This window comes from Mus pahari, chromosome 14 (genome assembly GCF_900095145.1).
Source record: "Mus pahari chromosome 14, PAHARI_EIJ_v1.1, whole genome shotgun sequence".
NCBI classification, from domain to species: domain Eukaryota; kingdom Metazoa; phylum Chordata; class Mammalia; order Rodentia; family Muridae; genus Mus; species Mus pahari.
Window position 1 is genome coordinate 39140170 of NC_034603.1, and position 13094 is coordinate 39153263.

Sequence of the window (13094 nt, forward strand, 5' to 3'; positions counted from 1 at the left end):
TGACCCAGCTCCTGTTATCCTGGGATCTTGTTGTCCTAAGATCCTGGGCATGTTACAGTGCGTGGAAGTGGAGTCTCCTTTGAGGACCATGGAGTTGTCTCGTCTGTTTGAAACCAAGGTAAACCTGAACTGAGTAAAAGGAACCTGAGCCTCTGGTCAGGAAAGGCTCTGGTGTCCTTGTTCCTGCTTTCACAGGTCTGTCACTATTGGATTGGAGCAGCTGTTGTGTTCCACTCACCAGTGATCCTAAGATTGCTTGGGCAGTCCACTAGGGACTGTGGGGGTGTCCGCTGAATTCGTGCCCTAGGTGACCTGGTGCTGTTGCAGACCGGAAGGGATTTGTGCCCCTGGTCAGACCAGTTCTCTGCTTCCCTAGTGCCATCTCAGGTCCTGTGCACAATTGGATTGGCTCTCCTGAGATTCTTTGGTCAGGTTTTTTTTTTTTCTCATCACAAGTAAAGTAACCTGGACAGAGAATTGATATCAGGAGTTGGGTTGTTGCTATAAAAAAAGTCAGACCATGTGCTTCTTAGGACTTTGGAACTGTTTGTAGATAGAATATTGAAGAATTTGATACTTAGAACTGGAAATAATCTATCCTGAGAGCAGGGCTTCTGGTGACATGCAAGAAAGACAAGAACACCCAGAGAGGCAGTGGAGGCAAGATCATGACGTTCCATAGAGTAGAACGTTTTTCCTTGGGAAATTTAAATGGAAAAAATCTATTTATGCTACAGTTTGTTCAAGAATATAGATTCATTTTGTTAATGCCCTGAATTTGAAGATGAATTTAAATATAAGTGAGTAATTTGGTAGGAGAAGTTTCTTGACAATAAATATTTTGAATGATTCTTCAAAACCAGCTATAATTGTTAAAGAGATTGTCAACATTGAAAGGAAAACAGTATTGTACTGTGGTAATAGGAAAGGTGTCTTGAGGGCAAAAATCTCACTCTATAGGCTTCATCTTGTGAAGAACCAAATTCATTTAAAGGCAGAAAGCCTTAATTGATTTTTTTTTCTGTTCCAAAAAACTCAAGTAATCATTTCCCTATGGTCATCACATCATACAGCTATCAGCATGGCCACATTTCAAAGGAGTCAGCAGAACTTGACAATGGATTCATGGAGTCAGGATGCACAGCTTCAGATAGCAGCTGAGACCAGGCAGTGTGTCTGAGTCAACGATCTTTGAGTAAGTCCTGGTAGGTTATTCTATGAACCTTTGAAAGTAGAGACTAAGAGGGAATGTAAAGACTAGGTTGTTGGAGAAGCCAGAACCATTCTTTTTCTGCTAAATAAAGTTTTAGAAAAGTAGTAGAGACACGGCTTAAGTGAGAAGCTATGTGTATTTCATTTGTAGACCTGGAGAGGTGGATCTGTCTAAGTCCTTTGTAGTACAATGAATGATACTACAAATTCCAAGGCTAGACACAAAGGTGCAGAACTTGTGATGATGGAGTTTGTTTTGCTGTGGTCTGAGCATCCCTTGCTATGATCTGATTCTTCCATGTTGGGATGTCAGTGGTTATTCTGTGCCATTGTATGTTGGAAGTATGTAACTTGTTTTTTTTCATCATTATTTCTAGGAGCTCATTGTTAAGACATTGCCTTCCTTCTCTGTTCAGATGCAGATTTTAAACTCTTGGAATTATTAAGGTCTAATGGGACCTTTGAAAGAAGGTTGTATTTTTCATGATGAAATTGAAAATTTAGAAACAGAGATTAGATAGTCATGATTTAAAGTGATGTGCTTGGATATGAAGTTGACAATGGTTAGAACTGTGAAGATGAGTGTCACTTGTCAACTTGATGTCATCCCTGCTAATGGGCCCATTCTCTTGACCCCTTAAGTCAGATTTCTGGACTGCCTCAGGTGGTTAGGTATAAGAGGGCAGAGTTCATTTCTTCTTCTGCTGGCCTATGCTACTTGATGGAGATATTTAGTAGTGTCAGCTCTCCCCTCATTGTGTACTCAGGGCCGGCTCACCCACTCCCCTTTGACCAGGGACAGCACTACTGTGCTGCCCATGCAAGCTGCAGGGATGGTTCTCCCAAGTGCTGTGGCTAGTCAGGGGCAGAGCCAGCTTGCCCACTGTGAAGATCCTAGGACTAGTTCTCCCAAGTCTTTCAGGTGGCTATTGGCACATGTGCATATGTACATGCATATGTGTGTGTGTTGTTTCATCCCTACATCCTTGCCACATGCTACTCATCATTTTCATACTATGAACAAACACCTTCTTCCTTTTGCTGTGAGTTGGATTCTACTGGTGTCTATGGTTATCCTATTGTTGTGCTCTTTAAAGCAGGAAAGGAATTAAACCTCACCAGCCACTGGTATTACTCCTGGTTTTCTTGTTATTATTGCTTTTGTTGGTAGAGTCAGGCTGTGTGGTCTAGAATGCTCTTGAATTATAATTTCTTCTGCCTCAGCTTCCAGAGTGTTGGGATCACAGACTGTAGTAATGGCTTTTTAAATGAGATCATTTACTGGGAACCTTCTATTTATCACATCATTTTCTGATGTAATCTTTGGAGATCATTGTGGTTGGAACACTTCATGAGCCCTCTCTATTCTTAGAATACTATTGTTTTGTGGTTCAAGTTCTCAAATGGAATGTGGTGACATCATTTTCTCCCTGCCTATAGGATTGTAATGACTTACAGTGTTGGTTGACCCTGAGTAACAAATGATCCTTATAGTTTGAAAGATTCCCTTTGCAAAAAATCTTTTCAAAATAGTGGCAGGCCCTTCCTCCCCACCCCAGGCTATGGCTACTGCAGTAAAATGGCTCACAGGAGCTGTTAAAATGGCAGCTCCTGTCAAAAATACCGCACCATGATACCTCAGAGTAGATGCTGCCCTGAGGAGCTGTCCACTGTAGCTACACCTCCTCTCATGCCTCTATTTACAGCCTTAGTGAAACTCCACTGAATGATCTGTCCCATAGGAGCTGTCCACAGCACCTCCTCTCCAGCCTCCCCAGAATCCCCACAGAGATGGTTCCTTAGTAAAAGTCAGCTGAACCTGGGAATGACTTCCCAAGTTAACCCATGAGTCCAGTGAAGGGAAAAGGAAGTGAAAAGAAATGTTACCAATTCCTGGGCAGGAAAACCCACCAATCCCTGAGCTTCCTTCCCACAAATCCCCACCAAACTCTGAGCATAAAACTCCACCAATCCTTGAACAGGAAAACCCATATATCCTTGAGATACCCAAGCTCAGGACTAGAAATCACATCAATCCCTCAATATGGAAATCTCTGCCCTAAAATGTTCCACACCCTCAGAAATCCTATATAAGCCCTGTCAGTAGTCCAATTTCTTGCTGTCCTCTCTTGGGAGCAGAAGGCAGCCATCCCTGAATTTGTCTCCCTCCAGAACTTGGCCCCTCCAATAAATGTTTTCATGGGATTTTCTACCTGGTGTGATTCTCTGTTTGGAAGAAGTCAAGAAGACAAGAAGCAATGAAGACAAGAAGAGAAGAAGTGAAGAGAAGGAGCAGAATTGAGGCTCTTGAGTTCCTCAGCTCATCTGGGGAGACCCTTCACTTGGAGCTGAAATGCCTCTGCTGAGGACGCTTCCTCTCAGAGCTGTGTGGTTCCCAGGTTCCCATGTCTCAGGATACTCTTTCACTGGGATACCGTCTCCCCTGAGAGTTGAATGGTTCCTGGTCTTCCAAGTCTCAGGCTACCCTTACAACTAAGTAGGAATNGTACAACTTGAGGGACATAGTTTGTAGAGAGTACTTGATAATCTCCAGTTAATATTGCCACTGAGGACATCAGTGTCTAATTAGGGATTCCTTCTGGTAAAACAGAAATAAAGTCATGAGGCTGAGAGACATGTGCTTCAAAGAAAATACATCAGACAAGAAGGGATGACCAAACATCTCATTGTTCACCTCTGTAAACATCTCTGACTCATTAAAGAACCTTGAAACACGTATTTATCACCCACCATCCTACAGTTCCTATATGACCTCTGATGTCCACTCATTTTTACCTCCATTATCCTCCTCCTTAATCTTCCCTTGGTTACCTTGGAGAGACACAAAATGAGGGAGGTACCTGGCAATCACAGCTCCTTGCAAAGCCTTGATGTCAAACAGAGGTCCAACAACTATTTGACTATGCTTCATGAAAGTTTTGTCCAGGAATTGGCTCCAGACACAATTTTCAATCTTGATTATCACTGTCCTTTTCCCCACAAAGTAGAGTCCTGTAATGGGACAGTGGTAGGAACCAGCAAAGGGCAATTAAACTCTAGAAGAGGGAGAAGCAGATACCAGTTCAAACCAGTACTACTCATATCTTGTGTGCAGACCCAGTGCAGAGCTCAGGTCAGGCTTCGGGCAGCTGGCTCTGTGTTTTGTTCCTCTGTTGTCTATGTAGATTGCTGATTAGTTACTTCATCTTAGAGAACTGTGGATACTGAGTGACTTAATGCAAACCTCCATGTAGCACATGAAGGGAGTATTCAGCTCTTCCTGTCATGGTGATGAGGGTGATGAAATAGGTGTGGGGGGGGTTGGAGGATAAACCTAGTGCTTGTGCACACTAGACTAAGGCTCTACTAGTGAGGCACTTTATTGGTTTTTAGTATTTATATTTTTAAAGAGTATATTTCTCAATGGAAGTCTATCTGCTGATATTAGTGATAAATTCTTGGCTTTGAAACAATGCTTTACCAAGATCTTCATTAATGTTCCAAGCTCCCTGCTTGTTGACAGGTAGGTGGACATGTGGAAATTGAAAGTGACAGTTTCTCCAGCTGTGACAGTGTTGGAGTTGGGTAACAGGTTGTGGAAAACACCATAGTCGTGTATTTAGTCAGCCATTATTTGTAAGAATATAATTCTCAGAGGACAGGGCTGCCGTACACATCCCCATGCTCTCATCTTCAGGGAGTCCTTGACCCACAATGGAGTTTAGTGAAAAAGTAGTACAGAAAGTATAGAGATTTAAGGTGAATCTAAGGACAGGAGAACCAGAATGTAATGAGGGGAGGGATGTTAAGTACACCACAAATAAAACAATCACCAGCTAGACCATGTTTCAGATAATGAGCAAAGCTGAGCACAGACTGTTTAGATGAAATAAAGAATTCAGGTCAGCACAGTGGATGAGGTAAGAGTGTGCTGGTTGTGGAAGATGCAGTCCTATCTTAATCATGGGGGTGTATAGTGAAATTATTGTGGGTGAAATCACATGGTGTCTTGGGCATACAATACTGTGACGGTGTTGACAAAGAAAGATTGAGAGTACTCAAAACAAATTTGCAAAATGGTTGATGGATCTGAGTAGTTGTTCATGGAAGTTCCTGTGCTTTCCTGTTTTGTAAATATCTTAAAAGTTCAAAGAAAAAGACCCCTATTTTTTATAACAAGCCAAACTTCTTATCCCAGTTCTGGCTTAGCCTCCTGCATTGGCAAGAAGATGAGAAGACACTGTACAGATAAGTACAAAGATAAGTACAGATAAGTGCAGAGATGCTACCTGTGGGCATCTCTTATCGAAAGTGGACTGGGGAAAGCCAGCCTTTGTCAGAGCTTCCTCACCAGTACAGGTTCCTCTCTCTGTCAACCACCTCAGTAGCCACAGGTCCTGCAATGCCCCAGAAGTCATCTTCAGTTCCCTGAGGTTCCATGGTCTTGTCTCCTGGAGAGGTAGAAGAAGATGGATGGAAGCTCCTTAGTAGTACAAGTTATAAATACCACTCCTGTGGAAGAGGCCAGGCAGTGGTCACTTTCTGTTGTTCATGCACATGTCCCCTGCCTTCTCCAGAAATGCCCCATGGCTGAATTCTCTTCTTGTTTAGTCAGCCTTGGCCATAGTAGGAAGTGCACCTGCAGTCTGTATCTCTGTTCCTTCAGCTACCTCCTTGTTTTTCACACACACACACACACACACACACACACACACACACACACACACACACACACACACACACACACATGCATGAGCAGGGATAGAGGATAGAGAGGTGAGTCCATGAGCAGGGATAGAGGATAGAGAGGTGAGTCCTAGGCCGTAGCAGATCAGAATGAGAAAGGGAGACCTGGTTCAGAACTTTATAGAAGCCACAGACTTGAGAGAGGGGTAGCGGTCTCTTCAAGTCTGTGAAAAAAGGAAGCAGTATTGTTTTGGTTCTAGGTGTGGAAGGTGTTGCGAGGTGTGGGGCTGTTTTCATGGCTTGCACTGTTTCATGTCAGAGAAAGAAGGACAGAAGTGACAAACACTTCCAAGACATTTATTGCTGACAATGTATTCTGAGTATCACATGGAACCCATGAAATCTCACCAATATTACTGTCTCAACAAGATCTATCAAATGAAAACCCTAGTTGATACGCTATTGTGGATGAGTAAAATCTTGTAATGCCCTGTGCCTAAGTGAAGAGATATAGGCAGTTAATATCTGTTAGGAGAGAGACAACATCAGACTTCCCCAGGCAAGTGCTCCCTAATAGGTTGTCCAACCTGTATGTGTATACATGTCCAACAGAAAATGGACTCGTCAGGTTGTATTTATTTATACATGTGCATACACACATGTAAACACACATATATTTAACAACAATAATACTAAAGAATACATCAGGAATGTGAGAGCTTGTGGATGGAACACAGGAGCATTAGGAGTGCCTAGATGGAGGGGCAGATAAGATGTCAGTATAGTACTTGTGTGTAAAATCTGAAAAAAATTCCAAAAAGAAAAGGAAATGATGATTTCCTCCTACAGATCCTCTTGCAACCTATACTCATATGCTTTGTGTCTGATCCCTTCACATACCTGACTGTTAACTCTGCTGCTTGTATGAGGTCAGGCTCTCCTCTCCATCCATGTTTTCAGTGGGGACCATCATGTGTGGCATTCTACACATAGACATATTCTTTCACTCATGGCAGGATAAGCTAGGACTGTGCACATGATATCAACGCATAAAATCAAGCTCATCTAAATTTGAACTCTATCTGATGCTTCTTCTCTGAGCCATAAATGTTTAAAGGCCCCCTTCCTCCTATGCATCCATGGTGCCAGAACCAGGATAATCTTAACCTCTCCTTTGCATTATATGAATGTGTTCCCCAATATCCACACATTTGAAAGTTAATTTCCAATACAATGCCATGGTGCTCATAGAGTGAAGAGTCAGACACAATGAGATCAGGAGGGCTCTGCCTTCATGAAGGAGTCAATACCATCACCATAGGTATAGATTCCTGTGCCCTGACTGGATTGCCACAAAAGCCAGATTAACTCCTTACTCTCAGCTTTCCCTGTTGCAAAGTCAGATGGAAGAACAAGAAGGACTTCTCTAGATGCAGATTCACTTCCCTTGCCCTTCCTTATATCCAGAAATGCAAGAAAAAAAATTCTGTCCCTTTTCTTTTCTATGCCCTGTTATCTGGAAACCCACCAATATCCCTTCCTCTCCTTCTGTCCAGAAATGAATCTTAGGGCTTACTTATCACAGGAAGTATTCCAAGGGGCCCAGGACAGTTCACTGGTATATTTCCTGAGCCACGTGATGTGAAATTTACCAGAAAAAAAAGAGTATTATCTCACTTGTTATGTGAAATCTTAATAAAGACAGAGTCCATAGAAACAGAATGGAAGGCTTCTTATGAGGGCAGAGGGTAGCAGGAAATGGGGAGATGCCATTCCTTGGACCTGGAGTTTTCTCCCCTCAGGCTTCCCTATGCCTCTGTAGTCTTCACTTCTGCTTTACCTATGTCCTCAGGGAGTGTGCTCCACTAAAGTCCTCTTGAGACCAGTGTTATCAACTGGAGGGATTTCTTGATGAATGCAGTCTCTCATGGTTCCAAAGAAGAGAATCCCATTTGTTTATGTTAACAAATCTGGCATCTGTTGTGAGTGTGGTAATGGGAGTTCAGTGAATACTTGATAAATACCAAGCCCATCTTAGACATCCTGTGCCTTTAGTCTCCTCCCATCTACCCCTGATTTAGGGGAGAGCCCAGGCCAGACTCACCACAAGGTCTTTAGTTGGCAGTCAGGGTATCTCAGGGCCTTACAAAGACTCTGTACTGCAGAGTAGTTCAGTAAAGAACATCCCTCAACTTTATTTTCTTACTAGCACCTGAAGCCTTTCACGCTCTGATGGGGTTGTCTTCAGAGTCCTAAGGGCAGTGTGTTTTTCAAGCGAGCTGGTGTTCCTGGTTCCTTACCTGGCCTCTGACTTTGTACATCCTCAGAATTCTTCTGAATCTCCACATAAGTCATCTACTCACAACATTGGTCTTAAGCTCTTCAAGACTTTTTATAACCATAGCTTCTTGGAAACAGCCTAAAAGGGCCATCAATAGGAAAATGATCCAATTGGTCAAGTTATTCTGTGTAGGTATTTTCATAAGGTATTTTCATTAAGAATGATACTGTACTAGACATTTAGTTACAGGAGAAGCAGCCTTGATTCATTAAGAAAACAGATGTGAATATATGATAACAGATAAAATGTGGCTCAGTTTTCCCATAGAAATGTATATAGAGAAAAGATTAAAGGATGTAACATAATTTTGCCTTTCTGCTGTGGAACAAAGGTAGGGTCATGTGCTTGCTAGATGTAGTGTTCTGAGAGATGTCACCCAGAGTCATGGACTTTTAAATGTGTCATGGTGATCCTAAGGGAGGCTTAGGAGGTGTGGTCTTTGTGGCAGAAAGTATATCACTGGGAACAGGCTTTTAGATTTCAAAGCTTTGACTCTTTCCCCGTGCTTCATTTTCTGGTCCACAAGTCTACCGGCATTCCCAGATGCCTGCAGTCAGGTCCATCTTCCCAAATGCCCTGCCAGCCAAATCCCCATAAAACACACTCAACGGTGGTAAGCTTCACCCTGTCATCTGCACTCCATTTCCAGGCCAACAAGTCTGTCTACATTCCTAGAACCCTGCAGAGATAACCAGGTAAGACCCCACTTAAATCCCTTGCATGCCAAGTCTCCTTAAAACACACCCAAGACCTTTAAACTGTACTCCATTCCAGACTCTGTTTTTCTGGCTCACAGCTCTGTTTTTCCATAGGTTACTGGTGACACCAAGGACCTCAGGACACACTAGTACTAGGTACCCCAGAGGCAAGGTTAACATACAAAGCTGCAGAGACCACACAGGGCACAGAAACTCCTGCAGAGTCAGCCTATTGGACCCGAATTCTCTCTAGTCACCAGAACTCCAGACCACTCAATCTAGAAGACAGAGAGGAAAAAGAAATCAAGGGGAAAAATAGTATAAAAACACCATCCCAATCAAGACAAACTCAGAAACCAGCACCTAAGCCTATATGAACAACAAAACTCAGAGGGCTAAAGGCCAGTTTAAGAATGCAACCAATAAGAGCCAGGTTAATATGACACTAACAGAGCCCATCTATCCGATTATAGCAAATCCTGGACACCCTAACCCAGTTGAAGTACAAGAACATGACCCTTAATCCAATCTTAGGAAGATGATAGAGGCCTATAAAGGGGGAATTTATAAATCTCTTAAAAATACAGGAAAGTACAATCAAACAGGTGAAGAAAATGAATAAAACTGTTCAAGACCTGAAAATGGAAATAGAATCAATAAAGAACCCAAACTGAGGAAATTCTGGAGATGGAAAAACCTAGGTAAGAGAACAGAAACTACAGATGCAAGCACCACCAACAGAATATAAGAGATAGAAGAGAGAATCTCAGGTGTAGAAGATACTATAAAACAAATCAACACATCAGTCAGAGAAAATGTTACATCAAAAAGTTTCTGTCACAAAACATCCAGGAAATTTAGGATGCTATGAAACCAGCATACCTAAGAATAATAGGAATAGAAGAAAGAGAAGATTCCCAGCTCATGCAGCTCAGATTATTATGAGACAAAGTTTCGACATGTTAAAAACTTAAAGACTTAAATAAAATATTACTAGCCCTGAGAATCTCTCCACTTAAGTAAATGCTCCTTTTCCTGATTCCTGGTATGTGCCTGATTATTGCCAGAGTCAATCCCTTTAAAATTGGAATAGTTGGCTGTCTTCTCTCCCAGCATCTGTAGTCCTTGGACAGCAATTGTATTTCTACTCATGTGATTGATTAGTAGGTAATTGTATAAAATAAGTGCTTAATGAATATTTATGGAGTAAATCATGTTGAGGGAAGGAAGCACATACTGATAAGAAATGAGCTGTACTGCACAGTGGTAGTAAACCATGGAAAAAGTCTACCTTGCTGCTGGGTTTGGCAGAGAATTAGGGAGCCTTTCAGGTGAGTGCCAGGGCCAGGCTGCCTTTATTGACACATGTAGATATCATCTGAGCAGTGAAACCATAGGGACTCTCATACCTACGCATTCTTAGGTGATGGTGAAAGATCTCAAGGCCAAGGTTACTGTCATGGGAATGGGGATGGTGACTGAAAGAATGAGCTGTTTATCAGAGAGAAAGCATGTTAAGAGGGAGGATCAGAAACTGGCTGCTGGAATCTTGTGAAAGGTCAAGATGATATGAATCAGAGAAACTGGGTGTTCCTTGCCAAGGCTTAGGAAAAGACAAGTTCATAGCCCTGTCCCATTACCAAGCACACAGAGGTGAATAAAGAAAGGTGGTCAGATTCAGCAGTTAGATGTCACTGATGGACTATACCCCCACTGCCCTGGAACCATCTAAGAGTGCTGCTGGTGCTCAGATCGAGTGGGCTTACGGGATCTACAGGGAAACTGGAGAGTGCGTTGTGTCTCCATACTCACAGAACCATCCTGGGGGCTGTCGGCTCATGTTCCTGCTGCCCACCACTTTTCGGTTGAAGGCTCCTCACATGATAGCAGAACTGAATGCAGAAAGTGACCCCCATGAGCTCCATGTCTGTCTGTACCACCAGGAGATTCGTGTTTGTCTGGAACACTGTGGCTTCCATGTGGTTTGGGCCAGGTATTGTTAAGTGAAAATCATGCATCACCAGTATCAGGAACACCTCTTCCTGATTCTCATACAGACAGTGGAGCAAACCCAGATGATGTAGTTGATAGGGTGGGTTCCCTAGGATGCTCCATAGCAGCTTCAACTTTGTCTTCCAAGGCAGCTTGCAGGCATCGATCTTTTCCATTTCTCTCATTCCCTGTTTATTCAAAAGACCAATGGGTGCCTCACACGGGGTATGAATTCCATAAGCTTCTATCAGTGTTTCCAAAATTTTGTCATTTCCCATATCACCATATTTTTTCTTCCTATTCTCCAAGATGTAGGACATCACTGTCAAGAACTCCTAGAGACACAAATGGGCAAAGCTGTAGCTCAGAGAGCTGGGCTGCTTTTGAAGGACACTGGTCTCCAGGAAAGTGTCAATGGCATCCTCTGCTAACCCTTGCTTACAGAGGTCGCTCTCACTGAACAGGGTCCTTCTTTGGCAGATCCCCTCAGCAGCCAATGAACAGAGGGCTCTGAGTTGGGTCCTTATGTGCTGACCTGGGATTGTCAGGGAAAGGTATTTCAGGCAGAGGGCTGTGGTGGACTGTGAGGTCAGTGAAAGGTCTCCACCCTGCTCCTTCTGCTTTTTCAGGCAAGTGCAGACCAACCAGCACACCCAGGGAACCTCACACAGCATCAGGAGCACTGGGTTTGACTGAACTAAACTAAATGATGTAATTGCAGCTCCTCCTTCTGCAAATTATTTGTAGAAATAGTTTTTCTGTTCAAACTCAGAGAACCCAGGACTTCTATCCAGCGTGGCTGCCCCAATGAAGGAATAAGCTTCTGTAGAGCTGTGATCCAAGCTGTGAGTAGCAAAGCAGCCCCAGGAAGGACGGATTTCCCCAGCAAACTGCCCAGCAGAGTGTGCACAGGCTGTGTCTGGTTCCAGTACAGACATAGCTCAGGATTCCGCTCCTCCAAGTCCCATGCTGGGTCATCTATGCCATCCAGGATGAAGAGCAAATACTCGGCATGAGGCAGGATCTGATTTATGGGAGCTGTGGGCACTTCCTGGCCTTGTGCTATGAGCTCAGCCAGACTCAGCTGCTTGCTCTGGGCCAGCTCTCTGAAGCTGAAGAAGACATGTTGGAAGGGATCCCTGTAAAGCTGGCCTTCACTCTAGGCTCTCTTCACCAACCTGGCCAGTGTTGATTCCCAATCCCAACAGCTCCCTCTTTTATGACCAACTGAGTCTCTTTCTGGGTATCTAAGTTGGGGCGAAATAAGTCTTAGATCTCAATCATATGTCCTCCTGTTTCTGGTGCACATGGATGCCAGCTTTTCCTGAACAAGTTCTCTGAGCCTCTTGGGTACAATTTGTGACATTTTTGAAAAAATATGTTTCTTTCAAGGAATATGTGGGCAAATAGTCTCTCCTTGTTTCTCATATATTTCTGGAATGGTCCCTGAATATAAGTGAGAAAGATTAAGCAGATATGTTCATATTAGAGTTCTATGTTCAGTCATTCTTTCCTTTCTTTCCTTCCTTTTTACTTTCCTTCCTTCCTTCTTTCCTTCCTTCCTTCCTTCCTTCCTTCCTTCCTTCCTTCCTTCCTTCCTTCCTTCCTTCCTTCCTTCCTTCCTTCTACTCTACCTTCCTTTCTTCTTACCTTTCTTCGATCCTTCAACATCTGAATCAAGTTAGGCATCTGTGTAAGCTTTACAGCATCCAGGCATTGGTACATTCTGAACAATGCAGTGCAGAAAATGTGAGTTTTAAAGTAGAAGATTCTAGTTCAACTGTTCTTGTGACTTATAATGAATGCTGTGTGACATTCATTCACACTTCAGATATTTATCAATTTATTACCCTGTGCCAGACCTGTTCTTGAGGCTGAGAGTAAAGGGTGAGTTCACAGACACAATTCTATCTTCTTTCAGCCTATTAGATGATCCAATCAGCTTTCCCATCTATAATTTGGAACCTGTAGTCTCTCCCTGTTGTTGGTCATAGAGTAGTTGGAGCGATTACAGACGATGGAGCAGATGTCTGCACCTAACAGATCTGATTGAACCCACCATTGCAGTCCTGACATCATCATTCTGCAAGTCCTGAGAGTTCAAATTTCAAGACATAGACTTGGTCCCCTGCCCCCATGCCTGGTAATCCTGGGTCTATTTTGTA

At 43.1% G+C, this 13094-nt stretch overlaps 1 protein-coding gene across 1 annotated transcript in view; it reads right to left on the minus strand.

The window, feature by feature from the left end:
- Window positions 1-12654, minus strand: part of LOC110331808 (NACHT, LRR and PYD domains-containing protein 1a-like) — a 76663-nt gene extending 64009 nt beyond the window's left edge. Inside the window, 4 exon segments of the mRNA XM_029546119.1 lie at window positions 10750-11710; window positions 11713-12123; window positions 12126-12375; window positions 12580-12654. Of these exon segments, the coding sequence (XP_029401979.1) occupies window positions 10750-11710; window positions 11713-12123; window positions 12126-12375; window positions 12580-12654 (1697 nt within the window).
- Window positions 12655-13094: the final 440 nt, after the last annotated feature.